General features: G+C 39.0%; 1 protein-coding gene across 1 annotated transcript; it reads right to left on the bottom strand.

The window, feature by feature from the left end:
* Positions 1 to 5712: 5712 nt before the first annotated feature.
* zgc:113436 (uncharacterized protein LOC503528 homolog) lies at positions 5713 to 16683 on the bottom strand. Its single transcript, XM_039802730.1, has 8 exons — positions 16310 to 16683; positions 15430 to 15623; positions 13483 to 13594; positions 13247 to 13385; positions 12274 to 12328; positions 11906 to 12163; positions 11415 to 11531; positions 5713 to 6095 (listed from the first exon to the last, which is right to left on the bottom strand). The coding sequence occupies exons 1-8, from the start codon at positions 16476 to 16478 to the stop codon at positions 5838 to 5840; spliced, it is 1302 nt and encodes a 433-aa protein (XP_039658664.1). The 5' UTR covers positions 16479 to 16683; the 3' UTR covers positions 5713 to 5837.
* Between the last annotated feature and the right edge of the window lie 216 nt (positions 16684 to 16899).

Raw genomic sequence — 16899 nt, 5'->3', positions numbered from 1 at the left:
TTTATTCTAAATTGAAGGCATACTGAACCAGCATTGCTACCACAGCATCCTGCAGCGACATGCCATCCCACCCGGTTTGCGTTTAGTTGGACCATCATTTATTTTTCAACAGGACAATGACCCCAAACACACCTCCAGGCTGTGTAAGGGCTATTTGACCAAGAAGGAGAGTGATGGAGTGCTGCGCCAGATGACCTGGCCTCCACAGTCACCAGACCTGAACCCAATTGAGATGGTTTGGGGTGAGCTGGACCGCAGAGTGAAGGCAAAAGGGCCAACAAGTGCTAAGCATCTCTGGGAACTCCTTCAAGACTGTTGGAAAACCATTTCAGGTGACTACCTCTTGAAGCTCATCAAGAGAATGCCAAGAGTGTGCAAAGCAGTAATTAGAGCAAAGGGTGGCTACTTTGAAGAAACTAGAATATAAGACATGTTTTCAGTTATTTCACACTTTTTTGTTAAGTACATAATTCCATGTGTGTTCATTCATAGTTTTGATGCCTTCAGTGAGAATCTACAATGTAAATAGTCATGAAAATAAAGAAACGCTTTGAATGAGAAGGTGTGTCCAAACTTTTGGCCTGTACTGTAGTGACACACACAACGATCACTCAGAAGATACATAAATGACTTTAGTTATTTCTTTACACCTACCTTTATTTTGAAGGGAAGTACTTCCGGTCTTCTGTGGCTCGTAGCTACAGGGGTTCCGCCCAGGAATTCTCTTATTTACTGTAGTCTCTGTTTATTCATAATAAAATACACAGCTGCGTAAATATGGTACACGGCACGTTAAGAGACAGCATCTACGTCTCAACCTGAGTCACGTTAGGTTTGTGAGAGTGAACCATGAAGTTAGTGTTAAGTAGACCCCGGTAACAAAGATCGTCTATAAAGCACAGAGGTCTAGACCCTAAAGACCTGTCAGACACGAAATTACATTAAGAAAAAGAGATAACCCCCTCGCCCTCACCATGTTCACATAGTCAAACCAGACCCGAGTGTTCTTGTATTTTCAAAAATTATAGACTCATTTCCCACTTATCCTTATTTGGAATTCCCAATGTTAACTCGGTGAGTCTGTAGCCTAATTGTAGTCTGTGTAAAGTGTATGTTAATTGAGTCTATTTAAGTACCTGGTTGATGAGTGATTTAAAAGTGAGCAAGCTGCCTCTCCCTGTGAACCCATGCAAACTGCCAAACGTGCACATTTCCCATGAAATGAATAAACGCACAGTGGTTTCAATGCGCGGAAAAGGAAGCAGAATGATACCTCTTTTGCATTTTGCATTTTATCTATCCGACCTCAGTTGTTGCGGAAGTAAACGTAGTGTGGCTCCTCCCAACAGTCTAGGCTCCCAGGTTTTGAATAAGGTTTTTTTTTTAAACAAAGAGGTCTAAGTAGATATCAGATGTTAAAATAGCTTTCTTATTGGATACCAACTTAAGAGACTCAAAGTACATGTCAAATTCAATTTGAAATAGTTTGAAGCACGGTGTTGAACTAGAAAATTTTGCCTTGTGGATATGGAACTTACCTAATAAAATAAAGAGATTTACAATATTACACAACTTTCTATCTTTACATTCAAAATAGGTAATAATATGTTTCCCTTCAAGTGTGATTGTATGATTTGTTTTAGATACCATATATTCTTCAAAACTTTTCCAGAATGCAATACAGAATGAGCAACCATAAAAAAGATGAGTTAACGACTCTTGTTCTGTTTTACAAAAACTACAATAGTTATCAACAGGCATGAATTTCGAGACAAATACATTTGTAGGGTATATATTATGTAATATTTTCAAATGTAATTCCCTAACTTTGTTCGTGATACAATATCTAAAGGGAACAAGCCACGCCCTGTGCCAGTTAACATCAGTAAAATGAGAATTCCAGAAAAATTTCCCACAGGGTGATATTTTCTTTAAATTCAGAAAGCATTTTCTTTGAACGTTATTGGGAATGCTTTCTCTCTAAGAAAAGATTCATAATTAAGTAACTGACCATTACACTCAAAAAGATCTTTTACGAAGATAATGTCTCTATTGATCCAATTTTGCAAATAGAGTGACTTGTTCCCCTTAGTGATGCATTCATTATTCCATAAGATAGACTTGTGTGGAGAAAAGTTGTGAGAATGACACAACTTCCAGGCCAAAAGGGCTTGTTGATAAAACTGGGATAGTTTTAACGGCAATCTTGTAATATTGTAGTTACATTTCAATATAAATTTAAGACCTCCTACGCTATTAAAAATGTTATTGGGGATAAAGTACCATAAAGACTCCGGTGCTCTCAAACATTCCTTCAACCATTTCACCTTAAAGGTGTAATTCAAGTCCGAAAAGTCCAGAAGTTCAAATCCACCTTCATCCTTACAACCAGAGAGTTGTGATGTTATCAGAATAGTCCAGCAGGTCGAGAACAAGTCTTATATTAGCGCTAATGTGACGCTTAGACATAAAACCTATTTGTGTTTCACTTATTATCTCATGAAGACCTCTTTTTAATCGTTTAGCAAAAATTAATGATACAATTTTGTAGTCAATATTTAAGAGCGTAATAGGTCTCCAATTTTCTATCATTAAGTGATCCTTATCAGGTTTAGGGAGAAGACATATTAAACCTTGCTTCATACTTGTGGACATTTCCTTTTTTAAGATGCATTCTTTGAATAAATCAAATTTTCAATGATTTCCCAAAAATGCTAATAAAATTCAACTGAAAGCCCATCATTACCCGGAGATTTCCCTTTTTTCATTGAGCCAACAGCTTCTGAGATTTCCACTTTAAATTGTTCAGATATAGTTGGTGTAAATGCTTTAACTGACTCGATAAATGTATCACATTCATCAAACTGGATATTTGACTTATATATATTACTATAAAATGTACCAACATATCTTGAAATGTCTAACGAATTAGAGGTGACATTATCATTAACTTTAAGAGTAGTTAAATTATTTCTCTTACGATTTCGCTTCTCTAAAGCAAAGAAATAACTCAAATTTCTTTCCCCTTGTTCCAACCATTTTGCTCGAGATCTTACAAATGCCCCTTTAGCCATTTTAATATACATATTATCTATTTCCTCTTTTAATTTTTTCAACGTTATTTCTTCTTCCTCTGAAAGATTATCCTTAGTCATTAAAACATTCAATTTATCCATAATACGTATTTCTTTAGCTAAGTTAATTTTTTCAACTGCTTTACTTTGTTATTAGTGAGTGTTCAAGAGCTGCGGGTCAAAAACACCAAAATTATGTTGAAACATTGTGTGATCGTCCACAATGTAATCAGAGGACTTTCTATATATATATATATATATATATATATATATATATATATATATATATATATATATATATATATTCATTGATAAGATCTGTCCAGAAATGCTGAAAGCTTTGGGTGTGGAGGAGCTATCTTGGATGACATGCCTCTTCAAAACTGTGTCTGGAAGTCTGGGACCATGCCTAAGGAGTGGCAGACCCAGGTGGTGGTTCCCCTGTTCAAAAAGAGGGACTAGAAGCATGTGCCAATTACAGGGGTATCACACTTCTCCGCCTCCCTATACTCCAAGGTGCAGAAAAGGAGGGTTCGGCCGATAGTGAACATGAACTTCAACATTTCAGTTTAAACTGCATGTTTACCCATGGAGGGTCTTTGTCCTTCGTTGTCAAAGTGGGTGGGAACCTAATGCTGTACGCCTAATTCCAGCAGTAAAAAGTAGTACATTTTCTGTACTTAATAATAATACTAATATAAAACAGGAATTATTGTTTTGATAGGCGACTTACATTTTTTGGTGATAGTAGTTTTTACTTTTAAAAGGGAACATATGCTTATTTTCAGGTTCATACATGTATGATGGGTTTCTACTAAAACATGCTTACATGTTTTATTGTTAAAAAACATTATTTTTCTTATTCTGTTTGTCTGAATATACCTGTATTCACCCTCTGTCTGAAATGCTCCGTTTAAGCGCCTGTCTCTTTAAGACACTCTCTCGAAAAAGCACAGTCAGCTCTGATTGGTCAGCGTTTCCGGAACCGTATGGTCCCTGACGCTTGTTGAAAGGCACAGTTTCTGAATTACAGGCTGTGTACATTTCTCTTGGGATTGAGCATTTTTCAAATGTTCACAGTATATATATATATATATATATATATATATATACACACAAAAAAGACACGGATATCAATTTCTTTTACAATATGGGACATTTAAGCAAAATCTAATGCAAGATTGTTTTATTTGTAATAGAGTACTTATAGTGTGTTGTTAAAGGATCTAAATGCCTCTCTTACCACCGACTATTCACCAACATTTACAGAATTACTTGGAGGTGGGGTCCCAACCCCCAGATTGTGAACTAAAGATTTACATAATGAATGTGTATCTAATATTTTTTCCCACTTCTCTACCCACCACAATTTCTACTATATTCCATTGTTATTGTTATAAGTAGTAGTAGGACACAGCTGCCTAGCCTGCCTAGGTCGTCTGCATTATGGAGCATTAGTTCAAATGTCTGACACTTCTTGCTGTGTGCAATACAGTCTCTGAACTCAGCACACACACAATAGGCTCGTTCGAGATGAACCAGATCTGCGCAGAATCGATCCCCGGCGATCGCCGTCCAAAGCATGCTGGTTAGATTTGTGTCCGACTTGTTCTGACCGTCATGCGCATGTGGGCAACGCTAATCAATCAGAATTGACTCAACAACTGACGTTTTATATAAACTTTTTTTTTTTTTATTGTTTTTGAATTAGAGGGATTTCTAGCCATTTGTCAGATTTAAAGGCTTATTCTGTACAGAACACATGTTGTGTGGCTGATAGTTACGTTTAGAAGTCAGAGAGACTAAATCAGTTCATATTACGGATCATCTACAGTGTGTTGTTAATTAAAATCAGCAACAGATCGCGTGTAGAGCATTTTGACAGCTACTCTATCATAATAAAAACAACTGGAGACTGTTGGCGCGTTCATGCCACCTGGGAATAACAGGAACCGCCCACGTGGTTACGTTGTTTTTCCGACTGCCAGTGTTCATTGACATACATATAAGGTTCATATGGTCGGGATTGGATGAGTGTTCTTCTTCTTCTGTTATATTGGCGTTTGGCATAACAACTCGTTGCATGGCTGCCACCAACTGCTGGGCGTAGCCTAGAGCATCAAGTGTGTGAAAACATGGAGGCAATAATAAAAAAAGATTTGCTACCGTTTTCTTATGCAAGCATACAAACAGCACATGGACAGGTGTTTGTTTGTGTTATCTGCAGGACAACGAACGGGAAAGGACTCAGATAAGGTGTTTTTTTATACATAGGCCTATTTATGAATAATTTGAAACCTGTTATGTCTGTGTATGTTTCTTGGCAGAGGCGTTTGTCCATAATGAACAGTTTATTGTCATTGAAATATGTTCAGTGAACCAAAGTCGCCTACACCAAACGTCAGTTATCGACAACGCGTCACCAACTGGGAAACTCGGTTAGCAAAATCCAGCCAGTTTCCCACCTCTGATTCCACATTAATAGGATGTTCGACCGGTAAATGTTAAATAGTTACGAGGAACATTTCGGTTGTAGGAAAAGTCAACAATTTACTTGGATCTATGTTTACTGTCATTTCTTTGGTCAGTGGATTCTTTTGGGCCGGATTTTATCAAATAAGTGAAACGTCGATAGTATCATAATCACATATTTACAACATCTGGATTTCCATCTTTTGTCCAAGACTTCAAGGAAGCTCATGACAACATGTAGTCATGCTCCACTGATCCGTCCACTCTACTGTGCTTGTTCAACGGTCCTCCTCAGTGTACGTCAGATTCAGCTAAGTGATACGCTAACTCCGTCTTCATGTCCTCTGCGCTGCTTTGCTCAGTGGCCAGCACCGTCTCAACAGGAAAAGATAAATACAAACTGTCTTTCAGTTTTTTTGGTGAGGGCGAGTCTCCTGCGCCGAACAGAGGATCTGCGATTTTAAATGTCATTGAGGGCATGTTATGTGTCCTGCGTTTGACATTCTTCTTCTTCTCTTCTTTGTAGGCTGCGTTCATATTGGCTATCACCTGAAAGTGAAAAACACAAAAAAGTACAATGTAAATATAAACCATCTGAGCTGAAAAATGTTGGTGTATGTTACAAATACCATATCGGTCAACAACACACGGGTAATAGTAAAAGTATCTTTATATCTTTAATAATTGATAGGGTTTCTAGGCCAAGATGTCAAGAGGTCAACATATGGGGTAAGAATCAAGTTTCTGTCGCGTTATACACGACTGTTCACAAGAATGGGGCAAAAACATCACCATGACGACATTGTGTCCGACATACATGTCAAGTACCATATCTGGAGGAGGACATAAAGAAACCTACACAAAGCAACAGGAAACTTGTAGTTCACAGAAGCTGTGTCCAATCAGTGAATTAACTAACTCTTTTACAGCTGCACTTAACATTACATTTTTATTGACAATAAATCAAAAGATGATGAATAGACCTTTTTCCACGGCAGACATGTTGACATGTCATAGTAGGAAAAGCACAGGTGTATTCAAAACCATTACTGATGGCTGCATTCCAGAGGCCCTGGTGTTGTGCATGCTGACTCACTGAAATAGCTTACTGGGACACTTGATGGAATTGAGCCATCGTTAAGGTTATCAATTTCAGCTGTGCTTTTCCTACTATGACAAGTCAACATGTCTGCGGTGAAAAAGGTCCATTGTAATTTAAGAGGTGTTACTCAGAGTGATGAACCCACAAAAAAAAATGATTACCAAACACTGCAGAGCCATTCAGTTCTATAGAGCTTTTTCTTGTGCTCCTTTTAGCTTCTTAATGTTTTGGTTTTCTGGCCCACAATTTCTGCTTTTATTAACTTAACAGCTGTTTTCAGCAAGAAAGCTTTAATTAAAAAACAAACAAAAAAACAAACAAACTGTAGACCTCCTACCCATCATCCAATGCAAATTTGTGTTTCCTAGGATGGAAATGCAAATTCGCACCCAGACAGACAAAGTTAGTGAATAACTGGTGAACAAAGTGCAGCATTAAAGTGCTCACTTTGTGTGCATGATATAGGTTTACAAAGTGAAAAAGCCCAAAGTCCACCCCAAAGGGACTTTCCATCTCCAACAGAAAACACTGTTCACAAACTGCTCCAAACGGCTCTATTGTAGTCCAGCCTTTACTTCCGTGACGAACATGCGACACTTTGCTAGCTTTGCCTAGCTGCTAGCATGGCACTCCCTCATACTCTGCTTCTGACTGGCTAGTAGTCCTTACCTAGGTACTGCGCATGTGTGACTCCCAACAAAGATGGAATAGAATAGCTAAAACAGAGAGCTCAACACACAGGGTGAAAAGAGGAGCTGCAGCAATGGAAATTAAACCATGTAAACCTATACTGGTACAACCTCTAAATACAACTAGAAAATGCATTTCCTGCAGAAAGTGCGTGGGAATGCTGAATAGCTGAATTGCTAAAGCTGAAATGGATGAATAGCTTAAATCCGTAGGAAGAAGGTGAAGTAGTGAGAATAGTTGAGAAAGTGGAAATCGGTTTAATAAGTATGAATTTCATTAAAAAGTTGAATAACACCACTAACGTACAAAATAATTATTTTCTAACTGAAATTATGAATAAGTATGGAAGACTTACAAATGCTGTGAGAAACACTGATTAAAATGCAGAAATATAGAACAAATTGTTTGAAAAAATCTCAAATGGATTGCACTACACTGCTGAAAAACTTGGAAGTTGGAAGCTGAACTGCACATAAGTCAAGAGCTGAAATACATTTCTAGAAAAGCTGGAAGCTAAACTGTAATACTGTCAAAAGTGGAAGTTCCAATACATTGACTAAAAAGTCTTATTATCAGACATATGCATTGCATAGAACAAAGAAGCAGAAAGAGAGAAAGAGAGACCGAGAGAAAGAGTAGAAAGAGAATAAAGAGAGGAAAGAGAGAAGGAGAGAAGAGAGGAGAGAAAAGAGACGAGAGGAAAGAGAAGAGAGGGAAAGAGAGAAAGAGAGAAGAGAGAAATGAGGAAAGAGAGAAAAGAGAGGAGAGAAAGAGAGGAAAGAAAAACTTCCAATTGCTACTAGTGCTTAAGTGTCTTGCTCAGGGACACATTGATTGATGTATCGCAGTGGGATTTGAACCCAGGTCTCCCATACCAAAAGCATTTGTCCTATCCACTGCACTACCTCCACCCAATACATAGCAGGTGTTCAGCTCTAATAAAGCCTGTCTTTGCTCTGCTGATGCTAATGAGTGAGACCCAGTGTGTGTGTCTGTATGTGTGTGTGTCTGTGTGTATGTGTGTCTTCGTATGTGCGCGTGTGTTTGTGTGTCTGTCTGTCTGTGTGTGTGTGTGTGTGTGTCTATGTGTGTGTCTGTGTGTCTGCATATATATGTGTGTGTGCGTGTATGTGTGTCTGTCTGTGTGTGTGTATGTGTGTGTGTGCATGGGTAGCTATGTGTGTCTGTGTGCATGTGTTTGTGTGTGTATGTGTGTCCACGCCCGCCGATAGGGGGGGACAAACGGGTCTGTTGTCCCGGGCCCACAGTAGGGGGGGGGGGCCCAGAACTGGGCCCTCATTAAATTATGGAAGAATTAAAAATCTTTTTTTAAATAGGCCTATTTGTGGAAAAAAATATGTAGCATAATATTTGAATTACATAAAAGCGTTTTATTTGTTTTCTTCCTAATTGTCCTGGAAATGGTGGTCAAGAACCCCCACCCCAACAATAAAAATGGTTTGGCCACTGATCAAAATTTGATATTGTCACTTGATTTGAAGTTCAGTACGCTTCAAAATGTCCGGTCAGCACAAGTCCGGAGCTCGGAAAAGGAAAGAAAAGAGAAGAAGAAAATAGAGGCCTTAGAGATTTTCTAAACAAATATTTAAAAAAGTGTGTGACGGTGAAGCTGGAACTGTCAACGAGAGAGCAAGGTAAGAAACAGCGAGCGAACCGCGTACGGAGCCTTGTAACGTAACGTAACAGGCCAGCTCTAATGTTAACGTCCATTAGCTCGTATAAAAGCCTGACACAACACGTTAACTTTGACAGAAACAGTTGAGTTTGGTAGCTCCATCAGTAAGGATGAGACAGAGAGAGATCCAGCTGCAGTCAGGTGACAGAGAGAGTGATGCGGGAGGGGCCCGCTGCCCCGCAACGGAGGGACAGAGTCAGGCTACCCGTGAGAGAGAAGAGAGAGAGATAGAGAGAGTGATGCGGGGGGGCTCGCTGCCCTGTCGGAGAGTCTGAGCAGGATGGATCAGAGACTGATTACACACTTAATTTCAGTGAGAGATGTGAGAAGAGGAAGAGCAAGGGAAAAGGAGAGATCTGGCCGCGAGGGGGGGGGCCCATCTAAGATCTCGTCCCGGGCCCAGGCAAGACTGTCAGCTGGCCTGTGTGTGTCTGCGTGTGGCTCTGTCTGCATATATGTGTGTGTGCTTTTGTGTGTACGTGCATGTGTGTTTGGGTAAGTGTGTGTGTGTGTGTGTGTGTGTGTCTGTGTGTGTGTGTGTGTGTGTGTGTGTGTCTGTGTGGGTCTGTGTGTGTGTCCGTGTGTGTGTGTGAGATGTTCGGTTACGTTCATATTAAATTGTCTGTAGTTCAGTCTGTCAATGTTACTATTGTCATGGTTGCCATGTTGTAAACACAGTATGGAACGCTTTGATCTATGTATTGAGATTCCTTTGATCTTTAATAAGCAAACAATCGTAGCACCTGCTGTTAATATGTCACCTGTGGCCCGCTGCAGCTATTCAGAGACACTGAGAGCGAGCTCTCAAATAAACGCTCAGACTGCAAAAAACGATAAGGGTTATCAGTCAAATGACGTAATCGTGACCACCACAAGGCCTTTGTGAACGTATCCATATAAAATTTATGTGGATAAACTTAAAAATGTGGGCATATCAGCGATTTAAAAATTTAAAAACATTTCACCCAGAAATGTGGAGGATATTTAACAGGGCAGCGAATGGAGGAAGATTTGAAACTCTTGTCATTTGGAAACTCACCGAGCCAAAAGTATAAGTCATATCACATAACTGAGCACATTCTCTGAAACTGGACAAAAATACCTACGTTTTGATGTATGTAAACTGTGTATGACAAGTAGATATTGTGGGTGTGAGAGCAATTTATAGAGAAGGGACAAAGATAATTTTTTTAAGGCTCTGTGCTCTGGCTATGACATCATCCACTCTAGCTCGTGCAATACACACCCATTTTAAAACGCAAAAAAATCCTGAAATGATCACTAAACTTAAACAGCTTTTTCACAGGGCATCAAACTGAAAAGCCATAGCCAGATAGCTGAATATTTTGTGAACATTTTAAAGTTTTTTTGGCATCTGTAGGTGAAAGTATGAAGGAGCTGAACATTTTGGGAGCAGAAGAAGATTTTAAGGATTTGAATCATGCTCTCATTGACTTCAATGTTAAAAAAACGTGTTAAAAAGCTTAATATTTTAAAAAGTATAAATAGTAGAAAAAAAGTTGAAGTCCCATCATTAGCCGATGGAGCTGAACATTTTAAAAGTTGAATGGTTTTAATAGCTGAACGTATGCAGAAGTTACGGAGAGCCAAAAAACATACGGAATAATAATAAATAAAGAACCGAATAACAATAGTGGGAATGCTGCTGAATCAGCATTCCCACTAATTATGAAACTGAAAAGGAGCATTATATGAGCTCTTTAAGCAGCTTAAAAGCCAGTGACCTCACACACTACACTTAACACTGACTCTTAACTGGTGGCAGTAGCTCAGTCCGTGGGGACATGGCTTGAACCAAGTACGCTGTGTAGACTGGTAGCTGATCAGGTGCCAGTTTGCTTTCTTGAGCAAGGAACCAAACCCCCACCTGCCCCCCTGTGAGACAGCCCCCTCGCTCTGACATCTCTCCATACATAATGCATTGTGTCCCATTTGTGCATGTGTGTATTTGGGCCAGTGTGTGTAAATTTAGCTATATAACGACAAAAAATTGAATTTCCCCTTGCAGGATTACTAAAGTATACCTCCTCCTTCATTGCCTAACATCCCATCCCAAAAAAGAAAATTATTTAGAAACGACAAAGCAGTGTCTGATGTGCATGTGACAATCAGACAAAGAACCAGCATCAAATGCTTGCTCGTGGGGAATTGTTGGGTCTTTGTAAATCATAGAGTGTGGTCTAGACCTACTCTATCTGTATCGTGTCCTGATATACAGTACCAGTCAAAAGTTTGGACACGCTTTCCCATTGAATGAGAAAGCGTGTCCAAACTTTTGACTGGTACTGTAACTCCTGTCGTGATTTGACATTATAAACAAAATTTAATCCATGGTGATAGTACAAGACAAAACAATTACCAGCTGCTTCACAGAGTTCTGCTGCTCCTGCATTATGGTCATATACGTTGAGGCCTTCTCCTTTGTGGAATACATGTCCTGCTCTTGGTCGTCATAGTTCAGCAGGCTCAATGTAGTCTAGAGGATTAGGAAGTAAAATTAGTAAGCAGAGACGACAATTTGGGGCGGCAGTCCGTAGGGAGTTGGGTTGGGAACCGGAGGGTCACTGGTTCAAGGTGGACTGGTAGCTGGAGAGATGCCAGTTCACCTCCTGGGCACTGCCAAGAAAGGCACTGAACTTAATAGGGGCGCCTGTTCAGCAGTCGTAGCCCACTCACTCCGACATCTCTCCATTAGTGCATGTAAAGTGTGTGTGTATTTCAGGCCTGTGCATAGTGTGTAATAACAATTGTAATTTCCCCATTGGGGATCAATAAAGAGTATACATTTTTTATTATTTCATTTTGTCTTCAATAATATTAGAATTGATTTTCTTGACAATGGATTCTTACCTCATTGGGTAAATGAGCTTTCCTGTTGAACATGAGGGAGTAAGGGCTGAACTTAGTGGTAGGGTTGGTGGACGTCCGGAGCAGAAACAGCACAGGGTCCAGGAAGTCATCCCATTCAGCCTGCTTGTCCGTCACCATCTGCACAATGGCTTCCTTCAGTAACGGACTGGTGCAGTCGTGGAGCGGGTTGAGCTGAGGTTGATCCCGAGGAGACACCTTCTGCGAGATGCTCCACCTGTCGCATAGCAGCTTTGTCACCTAGAAAACACCAGTATAGGCGCTGATAAAACTGGCCTACGACGGCGCTACAATATCTGATCCTTTTCTTTATCTGTTCATTTCAATTAGCTTTGTGACTCACATCTCACCTCATCGCAGAAGTCTGCATTCTGTGTACACACTATTGTTTTAGGGGCACCGAACCTGATTGTACAGAGAACAGAATGAGTTCAAGTTCAGGTTAAAACATCTTGCAATTTTATGGAAAATCAGCAGGGCCAGAATTAGAACTGCAAAGATGAATCGATTAGTTGTCAACTAGTCTATATCCACGACGTTCCACGTCTGGGATTGCTCCGTTTTCGCCGAAAATTCCGCCGGATTTCACTCTTTTCGACCGGATGTCCGTTGCCTTCTGCTTTTTTTGTGTTCGAGTTTTAAACTCTGGTGGATTTATGAGGACTATGGTTAACTGCTCCTCAGATCTCTGCAGGGTAAATCAAGACAGCTAGCTAGACTATCTGTCCAATCAGAGTTTTCTGTTGCACGACTAAAACAAGCTTTGAACGTACACGTTCCACCAAAACAAGTTCCTTCCCGAGGCTATTTTGCAGAAATGCCAATAAACCAGAGCACGTTTTTTCTCCCATCCCAGAATGCTGTGTGGACTAGCCAGACCCTCCTCCGCAGCGCTGTGGAGGAAGGTCTGGCAATGTGAGAAAAAGTTGTCAACTATTAAATTAATCGCCAACTTAAAATCTAAAAGTAAAAACTTGCTGATCCCAGCTTGTTATTTTGAATATGATTGAATATCTTTGAGTTTGACATTTTATAAAGCAAACAAGTAATCGATTAATCGAGAAAATAATCAATAGTCAATGATAATAATCATTAGTTTCAGCCCTAGTCAGACTAAAACGACAGCATCTCGATAGTAGTCTTTCATTCAAGACTTGGAGGCAATTATGCTATGATCTAAATTCTATCAAAAACACGGAATAATTTGCTTTTGAAGGACAGGTCAAGCATAAAATAACACATACTGGAAAATGACATCTAAACAATAGATTATATTGGTAAACCCCCTGTTTCAACCTCAGTATGATTATCAAATGTTTTTACCTGTATATGCATTTGGAAATACATCTTGCAACAGAGAGAGCATCTGTCTTTTGCACTGGAAAAGCTTCTGGCCATTTACTAAAGTAATCAATGAGGACTGCAACACTGGTGTTGCCTTGCTGTGTCTCTGGGAAAGGCCCTGGTAAAGAGAAGAGGAAAAAGGTCTCAAAGTGTGTGTGGGGGGGAATTATACAGCTAAAATTGTTTAATTTGATGAAATTAACTGAGGCAAAAACCTATAATGTCAATCCCAACAATATCCCAAGGTGCGTCCACTTTTATAGGCCGGACAGTCCTTGCCAGGTTTTTATTCCTCTCTGTGTGCTGACAGGTCTCACATACTTTTATCTGAAACAGGAAAACAGTTATCGTAAAGGTGTAACACTACTATCATTACGTCTAGGGCTGCACGACATGAGGAAAATATGTTATTGCGATTATTTTTGACTGATATTGCCATTGCGATATGATTCATGATATTGGAGGGAATGGTCATTTTTGTATCATTGAAATATACTAATATTTGACAAATGAAAATGATTATAGTGCGATTTTGCCGAGGATCTGTACCAAACAAAGATTTTTTTTCTTTAGTCTGTAGTAGGGCTGAACGATTAATTGTTTTCAAATCAAAATCGCGATCAGCTAATCGTGAAGACCATGATTAATCGAATGTGCAATTTTGGATTTAATGCTGGATTAATGTTACATATCACAGATTTTTTACAGATATGTCCTATTTTCAGTGGATTTTATTTTTATTTTGTATAACTTTGTATAACTTTATTTAACATGATGGTAGAAGGTGCAATATGCAGATCAGAAATTTTAGTTTACAGGAAAGTACGGATATTTTTATTTATTTATTTATTTATTTTTTTTTTAAATTGGAATGTTTTTTTATTAGTATAACTTGAGCTTTTGTGATAAATGTTCTGCATTTGACTGTTTAATGTTCCATGCTTATTAAAAGAAAAACACTTATTGCTGGCAATTGATATCTATGTTCTCATCCTTGCATAAGAATATAGAGCCGTCTCATGCTCCATGTTTTAGCTGTTACACAGTGAACATTGAACTTTAGCTAAATAAAAAATTATTTTATTATAAAAAAATAATGTATTTTATAATGTATTTTATAATATATATATAAAAAATAGATATATAATAATTATTTCATAATATTTTTACGGAATTATCTCCCCCTTCACTTTTCTGTAATCTTAGTCGTTTTGGTGCTTAACCAACCTTTTGTCTGGCTAATTTAGCTAACTGTAAAGACAGCTAAACGCGAAGGGGGGAGAAATTTGGCAGGGAGGAGATTTTCGGCACGAACACCGGTAGCGCTAACGGAGATGTAGCTAATATTATGGATGGCCGCTGTTGTGACTCGGGTGCCTGGGTCTGATCAGCCTGATATGGTCTGTTCCCGACGCTTTATTAAACTGCCGTTAGCGTCGTAAGCACCCGGCACTGGACTTAAGTGCTGTATAGTACTTATGGTACTGTACGGATTGCTGTAATTGCTGTTGGCTAGCTATAGGCTAACGATAACTGGCTATTGCTACATGTCCCGGCTGTGTTGTCAACTCTCATCCCTAATGAAGTTTCTTTGCGCCGGGGGAGTGAGGCAGACATACCGGGGTGTGCTAGCTGGCTAAATTAGCATTAGATTAGTCGTCTAACGTTAACATTACTGATGAACTCATTCTTGGGTTAACCCAGCGCTGCTTTTATTAGTAGCATGAAAACAATCATGCTACTAATAACTTTATGAGCGTGTTGAACAATGTTGTAACCCTATAATGTTATCCACCAAGCATTAGCATTAACGTTAGCTACTTGTCAAACAACACATTATAGTAACGTTATGCTGGATCGATATTGATATGTACCAATAAATAAGATCTCTGCTGTATTACTGGGTTGCAAAGTGGCATGTAATTAATCACAAAATGATGCCTTGTGGCAGAAAAAGCAGTATTACGGTTAGGAGTATTTTTTTCTGGCGACTAAAGGAAACGTCCCGTGTCTGAAAATAAAACAATAGATTTCTCTGGATTTGACATTTGGTGTAAACATTTGGGATAGTGTAACTACACAACTCAAAAAAATATATAACATAGGTATGGTCGTTTTTAATGCAGAAATGTTACATATTGTACCTTTAAAGATGTACATACCCAATCCACAACATCCTTGATGATCCCCAGCCAGTAGTACTTGCTCTGGATCCTGTGGACGGTCTTCTTTTGGCCCAGGTGATGACCGATGTCATTGAAGTGGCAGTCGAGAAAAATCTGCCTCTTCCTCTCAGCCTCGATCACCACCTCCCTTTTCTCTTCTTTCTTGGGTCCCACATAGTACAGCTTGCCCTCTTGAATGCACATACAAATTAAGATTGGGACATAATGAAGAGTGGGACATTCTGTCACACACGTTTGGTATTCTGACAATAAGAAGTTTACTCAATACCTATTGTGAATGATTGTGGTATATGGAGAGAACTTCGTTCTATATATATATATATATATATATATATATATATATATATATATATATATATATATATTTATTTCTTTTATTTCTTGAAAGTCAGACATACAAATAAAACATAACTTGGACATATTGGTCAACCCATCAGCTTGGCATATACTCTCTATTTTTCAAACACCACTTATCTCCAGAAAATGTAGACTTATATTTGGAGGTCGAATGTTATTTCTATCATTATTTTCCACCACAGGACACCCGGTAATTTAGCAAGCAAATTCAAGAGCCAGTTTTAGAAGTTGATATATAGCTGATATACAGTGCTGGTTATAGTGAGCCACCAAGATAATGAGCCGAATTGTCTACAGACTCCTAACGTGACAGATGTGTAAAATATATTACGTTATGTCCTACAGGGTATGACGTACAAGCAAGTTGATTTTAAATTGGCAGGTTTTTTGAATGAAGGTTTGTGATGCCAACAGACGTTTATGTGAGCTAGAGGAGAGAGAATGCCCTCTCAGTGTTTTTTTTCAGTGGTAAATCATAGATGTTAAAATATCCCCTTACCATCAATGATAAATTTCTGTGCGTATCTTTTGAGATTCTTCTTTCGTAAAGGATTCATCGTCTGAGGAAAGCAGCCTTTAGCCACGAAAGTGTAAATGTCACCGAATTTATTGGAGCTGGATTCAACCACCTCCTCCTCAGCCACTTGCAACGACTCCACGCTTAACATCTCCGCTTAGACTTTACAGTTAGTACAATAGACCGCGAGTATAAACCTCAATAAGCAAAAGAATGCTGACTGTCAATCCACATATTTAGCAGCAGTGCTAGCTACTGCTAACGAAGACTCATAATCCACAGCAAACCCACATCAGTATGAAGATACAACGCTAGTGCTTGTCTCCTTTCTCTTCTTCTACTTTTGCATTTATGCGGTTGGTATCACTGTTTTGCATTGGTGCCCCCTTCTTGACAACGAATGGTACTTCCTGCCATCCCTCTTAAAATGAAATGGAAATTTGACATCTTGTCTAGTTTGAAAGTTTTGATTTTGATTTGACTGTAAAAATAAATAATCAGAAGAAAAAAATGTATACAATTATTACACCAGGTATTTTGTCGACGACCGCCCCTCACTACTATCACGGGAG

This window comes from Perca fluviatilis, chromosome 6 (genome assembly GCF_010015445.1).
Source record: "Perca fluviatilis chromosome 6, GENO_Pfluv_1.0, whole genome shotgun sequence".
In the NCBI taxonomy this organism is placed as follows: Eukaryota; Metazoa; Chordata; class Actinopteri; order Perciformes; family Percidae; genus Perca; species Perca fluviatilis.
This window is presented reverse-complemented; position numbering and strand designations above follow the sequence as displayed.